Raw genomic sequence first — 16,494 nt, forward strand, 5'->3', positions numbered from 1 at the left:
ACATATTTTCTGGACCACCTATTGACAATCAGCAACTATGAAAACATTAAATTCATCCTTGAAACACTGATTTAATCTATTTTTTCCTAATTCAACACTTTACTGATAGATATTATTACCAATTGATTGAGAAGAATATGTTTCCGGAATAATAAATTCAATGCTGCATGACTAAGCAAATCGATACTTTCCCAAATACAACTGGAAAAGGTGTAGTTTTTTCCCACTCCTTCATCAAATTGAAGTTTATTAGAATAGATTAAGTGGCTAATCCACAAATACACTATTTATAAGAACTCTGCTGAGTTCTATTTGAAAAAATACACCTTTTCCCAATATAACTTGTAATGAGCCTAATATTGTCATGTATAAGAGACAATAAAATTGATTACATCACACATGTTTTACTAATGTGAGAATATAACCAGTAGATGGAAATTGTGAGACTATGGTACTTTGAATAAGTACTTCTTATTAACAACTTTTTGGTTCTCCATTATGAAAAGTTTCTAATAGGCCTAGTCATGTATTATGAGGAAGAAACAAAATCAATTATAGTTTGCCTCTCCATCCACGTACAACTCTGGTTACATGATTTTAAATCCATAAAAATTAGATTATTGTCTGCTGTTTCTAATTTAGTTTTTTTAATGTGTCCTCAACGTTCTGATACGTTTAATTTGATGGTTGTACAATCACAATTGATTTTGAATCGAACCACGAATTGATTCAAATCAATATACCTGTACCATTCATATGTGAAGATGTCTGAGTTTTTTGGAAATATATGTACTACTTGAAGCATGTTTTGAGTAGTCCTACTTGTCAACACGATTCAGTTACACATTCCACTCGATATTGAATTTGAATGCTTCTGCGGTAACCTTCTTACCAAGGTCCCTAGAATACATTCTAGGTAATACATTCTAGGTCCCTAGAATACATTCTAGGTACATTGGTTATTCCTACAGTAACTAGAATACCGTATATAAATCCGTCATCAAGTAAATATTAGATCCGTGAAAACTAGGCATGATATCCACTCCACCACTTACCTGGGCTTACATTATTATTCACGTTATTAAGTAAGTTACTTGAGCAATCGTTCTGAATTTGTCACTATTGAAAAAAGAAAAAGAGAGGTCTTGGAGGGTTCTGTCCTAGGTCATGGACTGTTCCGTATTAATGACCTCTTCTTCGGTAATTTTCATGGTATACTCATCTCTTTTGCAGACGATACAGCTTTGTTATATTATATTATGATAGCCTTGGGAAACTTTGAACATTACATACAATGCAGCATGATTTTGAGAAACTACTTCTTTGGTTCAACTTCGATTAGCCATGAAGGCATGAAGCCATGATTCCCTTCACAACATTAATTTAAATGGAGATGGACATAACCTTCACTAGTAGTTCTGTAAACAGTAGACCACGCGCTCTGTGAGTTAAATTGACCTGTTGTTATTTTTTTTCAAAAATTAATAAATAATTTATCATTTTAAATGTCTAGGAAAAATCCTAAATAAGCATAGAGCTTTCTGTCCTATCATACCGTGACGTGTCGTCCCCGGAATGTGAGTGTGAGCGCTGTTATCAGATCTGTCTGCCATCGATACGCCAATCCAATCAACCCATCAGAGAACATTCTGTGTTGGCGAAAAATCGGTGTGTTGAAATTAACAGAATAAACTACCATAATGCTGATTTCCTACAAACTTCATTTCTCACTTTTCATGATTTTAGAAATCAATTTCTTCTCAATAATATTTGTTGCAATTTCAATCATCAGATTAAAAAAGAAAAATGTAAAAAATATGTTTTCTACCAATAACTCCAAATTCCAAACTAGAATCATGGCCTCAGCTTATGAAATTACAAAGTTAGTAGTCCACTAACGTTGATGGAAAGATACATTTTCAATATGTTCGATGTTTCTAAACGGGTAGTATTATAGTCCACTGGACAGCTGATTTATGATGAATAATTCCAAAGTCTGATTTTTACGGTAATATTGGCGTTCAAAGGAGACTCCTTTTCCTTTTGCATTATCCTTGAAATGCAAAATTTCAAAAAAACCGTATGTATACGTCGACGCGAAATTAAAAAAAGGAACATACCTGTCAAATTTCATGAAAATCTATTGCTGCGTTTCGCTGAGAATGCGGAACATAAATATAAACAAAAAAGACATAAAGTGAAATGCAAAACCGTCGACTTGAATCTTAGACCTCATTTCGTTCGGTCAATAATATCTGGAAGATTTGAGACGAAATTTAAAAAAAGAAGTTTTGGGCAATAGCCTGTTTTTTTCTGATGATTGTATTGTCTGCTCTATTATTTTTTGCTTTATTTCAATAAGAGAAATTAGAAAAGCATACACTTTTAAGGAAAAAGATTTTGAATCTAGTTTGTGAGTATCATGTTTATACAACACTAGCAAGGATGATAGAAATGTAGCACATTGATAACTAGTAGTTCTGTGAACAATAGAACTCGCACAGTTTTAAACCACAGCCTCCTCTTATACTGTCAATCAGAGTAAATCCTACCTGTATATCGTGTCAGCGAGTTATCAGTGTAAAAACGGCTAATGGCTGTTGGGGTTGGTGTATCAAAAATGCTAACATCAAAAGCTAATCTCCTTTTAGACATACTGGCAACAGGTCAGCCCGAGTTCAAAGCAGAGAAAGGTCGAGAGACAATATTATGTTATTTTAGTTATTAATAGCATAATATGTTATCGCATGAAATCAATAGTTCATTTAATAGTGCATAAAAATTTCATTCAATGAGGCATGCAATTAATAGTCTACACAGAACCTGATTTATTACCAAGTGACATTGAGATATTAATTGCATGCGCTATTGCATGCAAATAATCCACTGGACAGCTGATTTATGATGAATAATTCCAAAGTCTGATTTTTACGGTAATATTGGCGTTCAAAGGAGACTCCTTTTCCTTTTGCATTATCCTTGAAATGCAAAATTTCAAAAAAACCGTATGTATACGTCGACGCGAAATTAAAAAAAGGAACATACCTGTCAAATTTCATGAAAATCTATTGCTGCGTTTCGCTGAGAATGCGGAACATAAATATAAACAAAAAAGACATAAAGTGAAATGCAAAACCGTCGACTTGAATCTTAGACCTCATTTCGTTCGGTCAATAATATCTGGAAGATTTGAGACGAAATTTAAAAAAAGAAGTTTTGGGCAATAGCCTGTTTTTTTCTGATGATTGTATTGTCTGCTCTATTATTTTTTGCTTTATTTCAATAAGAGAAATTAGAAAAGCATACACTTTTAAGGAAAAAGATTTTGAATCTAGTTTGTGAGTATCATGTTTATACAACACTAGCAAGGATGATAGAAATGTAGCACATTGATAACTAGTAGTTCTGTGAACAATAGAACTCGCACAGTTTTAAACCACAGCCTCCTCTTATACTGTCAATCAGAGTAAATCCTACCTGTATATCGTGTCAGCGAGTTATCAGTGTAAAAACGGCTAATGGCTGTTGGGGTTGGTGTATCAAAAATGCTAACATCAAAAGCTAATCTCCTTTTAGACATACTGGCAACAGGTCAGCCCGAGTTCAAAGCAGAGAAAGGTCGAGAGACAATATTATGTTATTTTAGTTATTAATAGCATAATATGTTATCGCATGAAATCAATAGTTCATTTAATAGTGCATAAAAATTTCATTCAATGAGGCATGCAATTAATAGTCTACACAGAACCTGATTTATTACCAAGTGACATTGAGATATTAATTGCATGCGCTATTGCATGCAATTAATAATCCACTCGACAGCTGATTTATGATGAATAATTCTGTAGTATGATTTTTACGTTAATATTAACATTAGAAGGAGACTCCTTTCCCTTTTGTATTATCCTTGAAATGCTAAATTTAAAAAAAACCTATATATACGTCGACGTGAAATTCAAAAAGGAGCATACATGTCAAATTTCATGAAAGTCTATTGCTGCGTTTTGCCGTAAATGTGGAACATAAATATAAACATAGGGACATAAAGAGAAATGCGAAACCGTCGACTTGAATCTTAGACCTCACTTTGCTCGGTCAATTATGGAATAGTTTGAATTCTGAATAAAATATATTTTAAAAACTAATTCAAGCAAAACTGTGTGAATGTGTGTGTGAATGAAGTACGCGGTATCGCAAAAAACTTTTTTTTCTAAAATGCTCCCACTTGCATGCGAATTAGTTTTAAATTCAGCAAGTGGTACTTCAGTTTTTATCAGGGTTATGTAAAGATTGAATTTAAACTATTATTCTTATCAACAAGTGGAATAATTCCACTACAATAATGCCAATAATAATAAATCAAATTACATACGATAAATCCTGTAATATTACATTTTTTAATTAAAAAATCAAATCTTCATTTCAATATTAAAAATATCAATAAAACTTAATAGTAAATATCAGTGTAATCGATATTTGAACTTAACATCTGCCTGGAATTTATCAGCTATTCTAATGTTGAATAACACACTGTAACAAAGTCTCTTTCTGAATTAACAAATAATTCTAAACAAAATAAAGGTAGGATAAATTTAGAACAGATTAAAAATAGAGTTTTATTGAGAATAATAAATGTAAATTGTAAACTTGTATTTTTTATTATTGAGGTTGGCAATTGATGACGTGTCTAGGGCGTCACTTGGAATTTTCAGGCTCTTCCCTCAGAAAAATGGCTGCTGGCTTGTAGTAGAAGTGTATTCGTCCTATTGAAATTTTTCTATATAAGTGAAGTTTAAAATGTTTCAATAAATTGAGATCTGAATATTTTTTATTATTTGAAAAAATTATGTTGAATGTTTTGTGTAATTTTGAAAGCCTGTAGCCAAATAAATGAGTTCAATATGACAGATAAGTATTTTAGCTTGTTATACTCTTCTGTTTTAAGTATCAAAAGGTTCTCTTCAGTAATTTTTCGTTTTCAATTGCCCAAGTTTTATGAAAATTATAATTTGATTTGCTCTGAACTGGACTTCTTATTCATAGCCCTTGAATCCATTTCATGATTTCTCAAGATGTTAGTATAATTGGAACCGATGACTTTCCTTGGGTGATAGGTGAAAACTATCAAACCTTTTTGGACAAAATTGGTAGCATGGCAAATGGTACTTCCTGGTGTGTGACTGAATCACCAAATTGTCCCGAATGGTATAATCTGGTGGGATATTACCAAACATAAAATCCCTAGTAATAGAAATTATTAGTAGGCTAGAATATCTTGATAGATTGTGAATGGAGGAATGCTGCTGAGTGGGGAGTCAGTTTGAAGGCAATCAGGTTCTAATGAGTAAATATTTTTCATGCAGTAACAAAATGGAGAACAATAAAAATAAAGTTCTAGTGAAAACATTCAAAATGTAGATGAAGAATCTCAAGATCTAAACCTAACCGAGGTATTATCCAGTGAAAACATTCAAAATGTAAATGAAGAATCTCAAGATCTAGACCTAACCTTAAACAATGATTCAAACGATAGTGTGAGTGAAAACGTTTCAAATGTAGCAATTCAAGAGGAAGTAGTAGAAATATCAAATGAAACAAGTTTGGTAGGAGCTAAAAATGATCTAAATCTTATAGCGTTTTTAACACAAAGGTTTGATGAGCTAAATGCTAAGATTGATAATTTGGAACAAGATCAAAGTGCTAGGTTTGATAATATGAAGCAAGAATTTGCTAACATCAGATTAGAACAGGTTAGTATAAATATTTTATCAAAAGATACACATGGAACATTGATTAGTAATTTTGAAAGCCTGTAGCCAAATAAATGAGTTCAATATGACAGATAAGTATTTTAGCTTGTTATACTCTTCTGTTTTAAGTATCAAAAGGTTCTCTTCAGTAATTTATCGTTTTCAATTGCCCAAGTTCTATGAAAATTATAATTTGATTTGCTCTGAACTGATTCTTATTCATAGCCCTTGAATCCATTCATGATTTCTCAAGATGTTAGTATAATTGGAACCGATGACTTTCCTTGGGTGATAGGTGAAAACTATCAAACCTTTTTGGACAAAATTGGTAGCATGGCAAATGGTACTTCCTGGTGTGTGACTGAATCACCAAATTGTCCCGAATGGTTTAATCTGGTGGGATATTACCAAACATAAAATCCCTAGTAATAGAAATTATTAGTAGGCTAGAATATCTTGATAGATTGTGAATGGAGGAATGCTGCTGAGTGGGGAGTCAGTTTGAAGGCAATCAGGTTCTAATGAGTAAATATTTTTCATGCAGTAACAAAATGGAGAACAATAAAAATAAAGTTCTAGTGAAAACATTCAAAATGTAGATGAAGAATCTCAAGATCTAAACCTAACCGAGGTATTATCCAGTGAAAACATTCAAAATGTAAATGAAGAATCTCAAGATCTAGACCTAACCTTAAACAATGATTCAAACGATAGTGTGAGTGAAAACGTTTCAAATGTAGCAATTCAAGAGGAAGTAGTAGAAATATCAAATGAAACAAGTTTGGTAGGAGCTAAAAATGATCTAAATCTTATAGCGTTTTTAACACAAAGGTTTGATGAGCTAAATGCTAAGATTGATAATTTGGAACAAGATCAAAGTGCTAGGTTTGATAATATGAAGCAAGAATTTGCTAACATCAGATTAGAACAGGTTAGTATAAATATTTTATCAAAAGATACACATGGAACATTGATTAGTAATTGTGAAAATGCTGAAAGCAAATTGGATCAAGATAGTTGTAGTGTGTCAAATGTAGATAGTAGAAGTGTCAAATGTTGAGATACAAGATAAATTCCTGCAAGTTTCTGATAATGTAGGCCTAGTTACTTTTGTTGAGAATGTCAAGCCTATTGAGAGTATAGAATTGATTAAAGAAGTAGGTAGGGAGTTGTCTTTACTGAGAGTCAACTATCAAGAAAGTACTATTGCTACATTGAAGGTTAGGAAAACTATAAACAAATTGAATGTTTCTATGAATCAGATTACTACATCAAAGGTTAGGAGATTGTAAACAAAGTAAACAATGTAAACAAAATGAATGCTACTTTGAGTCAAGTTGATGAATTCAACTTTCAACTGAAAATTGAAAAGGTGTATACAATGCAGTCTCTAGTAAACTTGACTGACTATTGTGGGCAGAATGGCTTTATTGTTGAACCAACTGAACTCATAAATGGAATCATGTTCTTGAAGAAAACAAAGCACAAAGTTACAATTGATTTGTTGGTATTGAAAGGTTGTTTCAAGTTGTTTGCTTACAAGATGATGACAGTGAATTACATGATGAAAGGGTATTCCCCGGCACTATAATATTATGATTAGCAATTCTGTGTTATGCTGGGATTCAGCAAATAGCATAATCGCCACTCTGGGTATGGTAAAAGTCCATAATTGTGTCTTTTTCCTCTCCTGTAGCCTATATTTTCTTGGCCCTAAATCTTTTCAAATTTCAATTCTTTCCAGTCTTTGTGTAATATTTAGTAAATTTCTTCTATGATGCATATCTTAACCAATCTTGTCCATAGTCATTTAAATTTGTGAATTTTAAGTATTCTTCTGGAATAATGTTGGAATTTTAAATTGTAGCTAATTTTCCTAATATTCAAATTGTTCATAAAACTCAATTTTTCTAGAATCTATATACTGTAGTGTAAATAATTGTGTGCTTGTGATATATTTTTTCATCATGTATCACTTATTTGAAGTATGTCAATTTTGTGTGTGTTGTTTTAGGGAACTTATTACCCATAATTAATCTTTCTCTTCTTTGTATTACTTAGGGGATTTATTTACCCATTATTCCTTTTTCTCGTATTTGTATTTTTTAGGGAACTCATTTACCCATTATCCATCTTGATCTTCTTTGTATTGTAATCTTGAAATGGTTTGTAGTTATTACACAGTCTTCAAATTCATAAATTATTTGAAAAATAAATGGTTCAATTTAGAAAATGTTGAAATTAAATGTGATGCATAAATTCTTTTGTTATAATAATGAAAACTTAAAAATTTGAAACTATTAATGAATTGTGTCGCCATAAATATGAAATGTTCAAGATAAATAAAAGTTAATTTGAATAATGATAATTTTATTGAATGTAAAAGTTTTGTCATATTATTAATTGAAATTAGTTTAAGTTTGAATTTCTGCTAAATTAAAATATTAAATTGATGTATTTTTTCTAAATTTAAAAACTGTTTTCTTTTACTTTGATATGATTAATTATTGTTTGAAATGGATGCTGGTGTGTATGTAGAATTTTTAGTGAGGTTTGATGATTAGAATTTTGCTGGTATATGATTGTTTTTGAGATGGAAAACCATTATTGCCTAAAGAAGGAATAACAAAAGGTCATGACTTGGAGAGGCGGTGATGAGATAATATTTTTTTTGTTGATTACTTATGTTGATTGCCATAGATGCAAAATGATGATTACTTATGTTGATTGCCATAGATGCAAAATGATGATTACTTATGTTGATTGCCATAGATGCAAAATGATGATTACTTATGTTGATTGCCATAGATGCAAATGATTTAATTATGTTGATTACTTATGAATATTCATTGCCATTGAAGCAAAATATTATTGATGTTTTGAATGATTTTTGTTCAATGATTAGTAGTAGAGTTTTGTTATGAAATGTAGTTTGTGTTTAGAACAATAAAAAGTCGTAATAAACTGTAGTATCCAACAAACGATGGTTAATAATATTAAATAATTTGCTTTCTATAAATTATTTGAACAAAACTAAAATGAAAATTTCATAAATTTGTCTACATAAATAACTTTAAAATCCTAAATGGGACATAAATCAAATTTGAAATGTTATACTGAATGATAAATCATAAATGTGAAATACCAAGTTTCAAATAAGAATGCAAATATTCCAATTATGTCACCAGATTATGTTATGAAATGCAGATATATTGTATTATGAAATGATTTTTAGTGGAAGACCAATTAACTGAATATATTAAAGTATGTGTTGAAATTATTCTTCTTGTGATGATCTGATGTTTTTTGTAATTTTGATAATGATACAGAGTGTTATAACATGTATTTGATTATGTTCTGAAATGTTTAAGAATGGATTAAATTTTGTTATTTGAACAGTGGATAAATAAACATGGAATTATTAAATACCTTATTAAAGTTTCTGTAATTGATGTCTCTATTGAATTTGAGGAAACTTCAAAATTTATAAGTTGCTGACTGTATAATAAGATGTTAACAATGAATTTCATTTTTATACTTATTACATACTTGTAAATAACTTCTAAGTTAATTAAATTGTATTTGTAGCCTAATCAAACTTTTCTTTTCAGTTTATAAGCATACTAAAATAACAGGTTACTACATGCGTAAATCTCGGGACCTACAAAACAAGTGAATGCCATGAAGAGTGTTAAGAACATTTGGGTGATTTTCGAATTGGTGTGACTCATTAATGGATTATCAACTATGCAACTGAAGCTTCTCACTACTGTATTACCTGGAGGTAATAGCCACATTGCCGCACATGCCCAAATTTTACACTACTGTATTACCTAGGTAATAGCCACATTGCCGCACATGCCCAAATTTTACACTACTTTATTACCTGGAGGTAATAGCCACATTGCCGCACATGCCCAAATTTTACACTGCTGTATTACCTGGAGGTAATAGCCAAAATTGTCACTCATGCCTAATAGCCACAATTGTCACTTATGCTCAATAGTCACAATCTCCATTGATATCCAACTTCTGCACCACCACATTACCTGGAGGTAATTGCCATCCATGTCCAAGTTTGCAACTTTAAACTCAAATAACAGTCACTGTATCCTGGAAGAAACTGATTCAAAATATCCTCACCTAAATTAATCCTGTATGCTGAATCCTGAACCTTGAAAGCTGAAAATATCAAAAAACCAAACCTTACCTAAGTTAATCCTCACCTAAATTAATCCTGTATGCAGCGTCTCTCTCTTTTCCAAAGAGTTACATTGTCATTTCAAGCCTGAAATATACACTGTATGTCCAATACACAATTTACGTGACTTTGAGTGAGCTTGGCATGTACCAGTCTACTACAAGCATGAGGCCATGCTAACAGATGTCACCTGTATCCAGCTTGGCATGTACCAGTCAACTACAAGCATGAGGTCATGCTATCTGATGTCTCGTGTATTCAGATCAGCCCAACACCGATGTCATCACAAACGGAAGATCAAGTTCGTTTGGAGTCACACTTAACTGAAATTCATACTGATTGCCTTAATGGACTGTTTTCAATATTTGTATCAATAAAAACCAACCGTGTCAACAGTGAAAGAAATGGACATTTTTTAATTTATTGAAATTATATATGAAAATTAAATGTAACAATTCATCATTTCATAAAAAAAATTCTGTTCAACATACTAAATTTTTATGCAATAACATTTGAATTTTTCTATCTACTAAACTTATGTGAAATTTCTAGAACTACTATTCTTTGAATATATTTAATTTTCTGTTGAGATAATTTCCTTAAATCATAAAGCTAAATAAAAAAATAATTTTGATATTCTATACTTTGAAATATTGTTTGGTAATGTATAACAAATGCTATTGATGAATTTTTATAATGATTTTCAATCATGAGATGACATGTAATGTTTTCGTAGAGAAAATTGTTCCTGTTCTCAAATGTAAAATTTTAAAATCCATTTGTTAGAATGTAATGAATTTTTTTTTAATTTTAAAACAGTAAAAATTTTTTATGTCGAGAGGGGGGTATTTGTAATATTACATTTTTTAATTGAAAAATCTAATCTTCAATTCAATATCCCAAATATCAATAAAACTTTATAGTAAATATCGGTGTAATCAATATTTGGACTTAACATCTGGCTGGAATTTATCAGCTATTCTAACGTTGAATGACACACTGTAACAAAGTCTATTTCTGAATAAACAAATGATTCTAAACAACATAAAGGTTAAATAAATTCAAAACAGATTAAAAATAGAGTTTTATTGAGAATAATAAATGTAAATTGTAAACTTGTATTTTTTATTAGTGAGGTTGGCAATTGATGACGTGTCTACTTGGAATTATCAGGCTTTTCCCTCAGAAAAATGGCTGCTGGCTTGTAGTAGAATAGAAGTGTATTTCTCCTCTTGAAATTTTTCTATATGAGTGAAGTTTAAAATGTTTTAATTGAGATCTGAATATTTTTTATTATTTTAAAAAATTGTGTTGAATGTTTTGTGTAATTTTGAAAGCCTGTAGTCAAATAAATGAGTTCAATATGAACAGATAAGTATTTTAGCTTGTTATACTCTTCTGTTTTAAGTATCAAAAGGTTCTCTTCAGTAATTTTTCGTTTTCAATTGCCCAAGTTTTATGAAAATTATAATTTGATTTGCTCTGAACTGGACTTCTTATTCATAGCCGTTAAATCCATTCATGATTTCTCAAGATGTTAGTATAATTGAAACCAATGACTTTCCTTGGGTGATAGGTGAAAACTATCAAACCTTTTCGGACAAAATTGGTAGCACGGCAATCCAGAAAAAAAAATATATATAAATTTATATATATAAGTAATTTATATCAAGAGAAATTTCCCTCATGCCTTGAAAATAAATAAATAAAAATAAAGACACTACGCATCTGCTATATATATATATATATATATATATATATATATAGATATATATATATATATATATATATATATATGTCTTTATTTTTATTTATTTATTTTCAAGGCATGAGGGAAATTTCTCTTGATATAAGAGAAATTTCCCTCATGCCTTGGAAATAAAAAAATAAAAATAAAGACACTACACATCTGCTATATATATATATATTATATATATATATATATATATATTATATATATATATATTCTTGTTCTGGATTGCCGCGCTTATATATATATATATATATATATATATATATATATATAATACCATTATTGTATTATATATATTTTCACAATAAACAATCAAATTACATAAAATTAATCCAGAACAAAGAAATATATAATACAATCATTGCATTATATTATATTCATTCTGGATTCATTGTATTTGATTTGTATCATTATTGTTTAGGCAAAATAAAACTGATTTGATTTGATTTTTTACTATTTAAAGTGTTGAAACTTATAAAATATTGATAAAAATGGAATGGTTTATCGATGATCTTCATGTATTACAGTACCTTTTTTGTTTTCTGCTGATAGGCATCCCTAACTGCCAGTCTTTGTGAGTTTGTCATTCCAGTTATGAAGTCTATGATCTTTCCGAAATTATTAGCATTCTCGGTCAATATCTTATCAAGTGCATCTGCATCATCATCAGCCTTGAAATTGGCTTTTTCAACAATCGTTGCTCCCGTCGGCGCATTATCTTGCTGCAATGGGAAGCAAATACAGTTTGTATAGGAAAAATATACTGGAGAGATCTTAAAAGTAATATAATTGGATGCTAGCTAATACTTTTTGTGAGATGGAACATTTTTAAATTGCTAAGAAAAATTCATTTTCTCGGATTTCAATGTATAACAAACAAGTTGCACTACGCATCTCAACTGCTTCTCCTTCCTTCTTCTTTACTTTTTTAGAGATATAGAGCTGAAGTACAGCAGTTCAGAGAAATAAAAAGAATTAGTCAGTGTTGAACTGCTTCCGTGACAGGAGTGAGTTCTGAACTTGTGACTAAGTGGCGTTCGCAATGCTCGCAGTTTTTCCTGAATTTTTAGTCTGGAAGTGTTGTCTTGTCCACACAGCTAACTGTGAAGCTGTTCGCAATTGAATTACTAAATTTCTTATAAGACTTTGTGATGCTCTTATAAAGCAAAAGTCATTTTCATTTTTAAATAATTTTGTAACCCCTTGGAAGAGACGACTCTGGCTACAATAATCCAGGACCACCAGGAGTTGGATCGACATCAGCAGCTCATAAGAAAATTTCGACACGTGAGTGGAAAATATTGAAATAGTGATAGGGCGCCCTCAGTGCTTCGAAATTACATAAGAATCAAAGCTAGCTCGTTGAAAGGGTTTTCTTATAAATTAAGAATTTGGTAAAAAATACTTGCGCAAGTAAATGTAGTATTAAAGGTATTTTATTGGAAAGTAACGAGTCAATCCACATATCAGAAGTTCTATAAATCAAAGAAGTATAAAATCTAGGCTGTTAATGCATATTCATATGATCATTAATTTCTGCAATATAATTTGCGATGGTTTGTTGTAGCTCTGATTCACTAGATGAATTGCTCTATTTATTCCGTCAGGTGATGAATCTCGTACCCTGAGATAAAATATATATTCATTACAAAGAAATCTATTAGATACCATAGAATTTAATATATATATTTGGATTATTGGTTGTCAATTTATCAAGCTGATTTTTAAGAAATTTATTTTTTATGGAATTGTTAAAGTCGACAAGTATTAGCAAGCTGATATCGCAGCTACATGCAAATAGATGCATATGATCATAGAATAAAAGCACATGGTAACGTTTCGTGTTATAAAATCTAGAGAATAGTATTTAGCCTGTGATATTTTATTGATTTCGATTATTGTTCTATTTTATATTATATATTTTTTTATCGCTCTATATACTTTTTTTGCTCTGATTTATTTTTGCAATATTTGTTAATATATGTATCAAATTGTTTATGGTGTGCGATTTATTTTAATTCCTCAATACTATAGGATAAGTATTATATATATATTTTTTAATGAATTATCAGAATTATTGTGGAAGCTCATATCTGGGCCTATAAAGATTTTTATGAGACTGTATCCTATGAAAAACCACGACATAATTTTTATAATTATTAAAATATTTCATGCTCTACCGACTGATGCCAAGCAGGAGGCTAATCGTTATTTAAATATAAAAAAATAACGTGACACTATATAACGATTGCACATACTTCCATTTTATTCTATGAACAATATTATGCAAGCGTTCAACTTAAAAATGCTATGGATAAAATGTGTAGTGCATGAAAAGACCTTTCCATTGATTAATACGTACTTGATAGTCACAGAACAACAACATACCTAAGCTTTGAAAGGCCGAAATAATAAAATCATCATTACTTGAAACTATATTCAGTGAGTATATAATGTTACATTCAAATCTCACTGACTATACTATCAATGGTAAAATGAATTTGTTGAGTTGACATATTCATTCACAGACACTTATTCCTATATTATTCATGATCTATAAGTACTGCATATACTCGTATGAGTTTTCAACACCAGCTTGATTCTGAATTTGTTTGATTTTCATCTACTCATTTCATAGAAAAAAGTAATGATAGAACTGCCTTTGTCAAAAAATGATTCTCTTATTCCTAGAAAGTCGAAACAGGAACAATTATTTTATTTTGAAATTCATTTATATTCAGCTAGTCTTTCAGTTGTCGAGAATCTCCGGTGCGGTTAAGACGTACGTGGCGCGGTGTAGTTTGTTAAGTTGATTTTGTAGTGATATATTGGAGTAAGTACTGTTGTATGTAAATGTAACTATCACAATGGTTGTTACTTGTGTTGCATATGGTTACTTATGTTGCAGAATCTATATACCTATAGTGCTATATATGTGTTTCATGAAGTTTAAATGATGTGTTAAGTGTAAAATGAATGTAATAATTTATATGTAAATGAAGCTTAAAAGAAAAATCTGGTGTGGTACACTCACAGAACTTTCCTTGCTCATTGAACTGCAAGCCCCATTCTTAAACGAGAATAATTCAGGGGAATAATAATTATAATGACGATTGGTGGCAACATATTTGAAACTACGATCAGACTTCTGTATATATAATTGTTTACAGAGTACGGTACTTTTTCCTTTGTGTAAATTGTGAAATTCGATGATTTTTTTTAAGTTGTCGTCAAAACAGCTGTTCTACAGATGAAATATCTCGTCTATGTGTTTTTTTTTATGAACTGCTCTACCTACCTACCTCATGCACGAGAAGGAGGTTAAAAAGTCCATTTCTCAAGGATAGGGTGGACCCCTCATTAGTTTCTCAGGAAGAAGACTCATGCCAGTTGATAGAGCTGATAAATAACTATACAGAGTATGAAGTTGAAAAAAAATCGTCAAGTCATTTTTGAGAAAATTGGGAAAAACATGGTTTTTTAGTCATTTTCCGCCATCTTGAATTTGATTTTATTGAATTTCTTGTTGTCGGATCCTCATGGTATAAGGACCTTAAGGTAAAAATTTCAAGTCAATCGGTTAATTAGGAATGGAGTTATCGTGCTCACAGACATACACACATACACACACACACACACACACACACACACACACACACACACACACACAGACCAACACCCAAAAATCATGTTTTTGGACTCAAGGGACCTTGAAACGTATAGAAAACATGAGATTAGGGTACCTTAATATTTTTGGAAAGCAATACTTTCCTTACCTATGGTAATAGGGCAAGGAAAGTAAAAATCATCTAATTAATGAGAGGCCAGAATACATCATATTTCAATAACTGAATACAACTGGAATATCAAAGTTAACTAAGCTTATTATATTTCCATAGTTCTATAATATAATTGCAATATTGGTCGAGTGTAGTTTTAGAGCAGAGTCATTAGCTTAGAACGCATAATTCTGTAGTTCTGTGATCATTGAGTACGTATGATTATATATCAATTTGAAGCTCTTCCTGTGTTCTAGAAGTTTTATCAGTAACATTGTGTTGTTTAAAGATTGCATAATAGCCTATTGAAGAGAATAGAAATGTATGCAAACGTTGAATATCGAACCATTTTAGCTTGCACACTGATAACTACCAAGCAGTCGCAGCTAAAATAAAAAAGTATAAGATCAATTGTAGAAGATTATGTAAGTGGAAATTAATTTTGTTAATATTCTTATTAGAACTAAAGATATGGACGATTTCCGAAACGCTCTATACATTCCGAAACCTATTACATTCTATACTCTCTGGTAGGTGCCATGAATGATGCCTGAGAGGAGGCGAGTCGGCACTCGGCAGAACGGAGCAAGATATTGCAAGATGTGAACGTGACTACATCCGAATGAGAACTGGCTGCGACCGGGCAGGGGGGCGCGACAATCGAGACCGACGACAGTCGAGGCCTGCGACAGTAGAGGAGTCCTCTACTGTTGCCTAACGCAGGCGACATTTGAGGCCTCTTTTTCAGGAGTCCTCTACCGTCGCTGGCCTCGAATGTCACAGGTCTTGACTGTCGGGCCTGTACAAAAATTAGAGAGTCGCTTGCAGCAGACGACAGTTGAGGATACATCCTACTGCGATATCAGACTGTACCTGTACTAATGGGTCAATAGTGCATCTTTATCTAGTGTATAATAGATGTTATGAAATACATTTTGTAATGATTATAACATCTGGTTTGTTGAAAACCAAATAATGGAAACTTCCTTCATGAAAAAAGCATATGAGCTT

The 16,494-nt window shown here is 31.1% G+C and overlaps 1 protein-coding gene across 1 annotated transcript in view; it reads right to left on the reverse strand.

Moving 5' to 3' along the window:
* LOC111051244 (annexin B11) overlaps positions 1-16,494 on the reverse strand; it is a 125,668-nt gene that overhangs the window by 25,099 nt on the left and 84,075 nt on the right. The window contains exon 3 of the mRNA XM_039419948.1: positions 12,235-12,426. Coding sequence (XP_039275882.1) covers positions 12,235-12,426 — 192 coding nt within the window. The remainder of the gene's footprint in view (positions 1-12,234; positions 12,427-16,494) is intronic.

The sequence above is a fragment of the Nilaparvata lugens genome, chromosome 2 (genome assembly GCF_014356525.2).
Source record: "Nilaparvata lugens isolate BPH chromosome 2, ASM1435652v1, whole genome shotgun sequence".
NCBI classification, from domain to species: domain Eukaryota; kingdom Metazoa; phylum Arthropoda; class Insecta; order Hemiptera; family Delphacidae; genus Nilaparvata; species Nilaparvata lugens.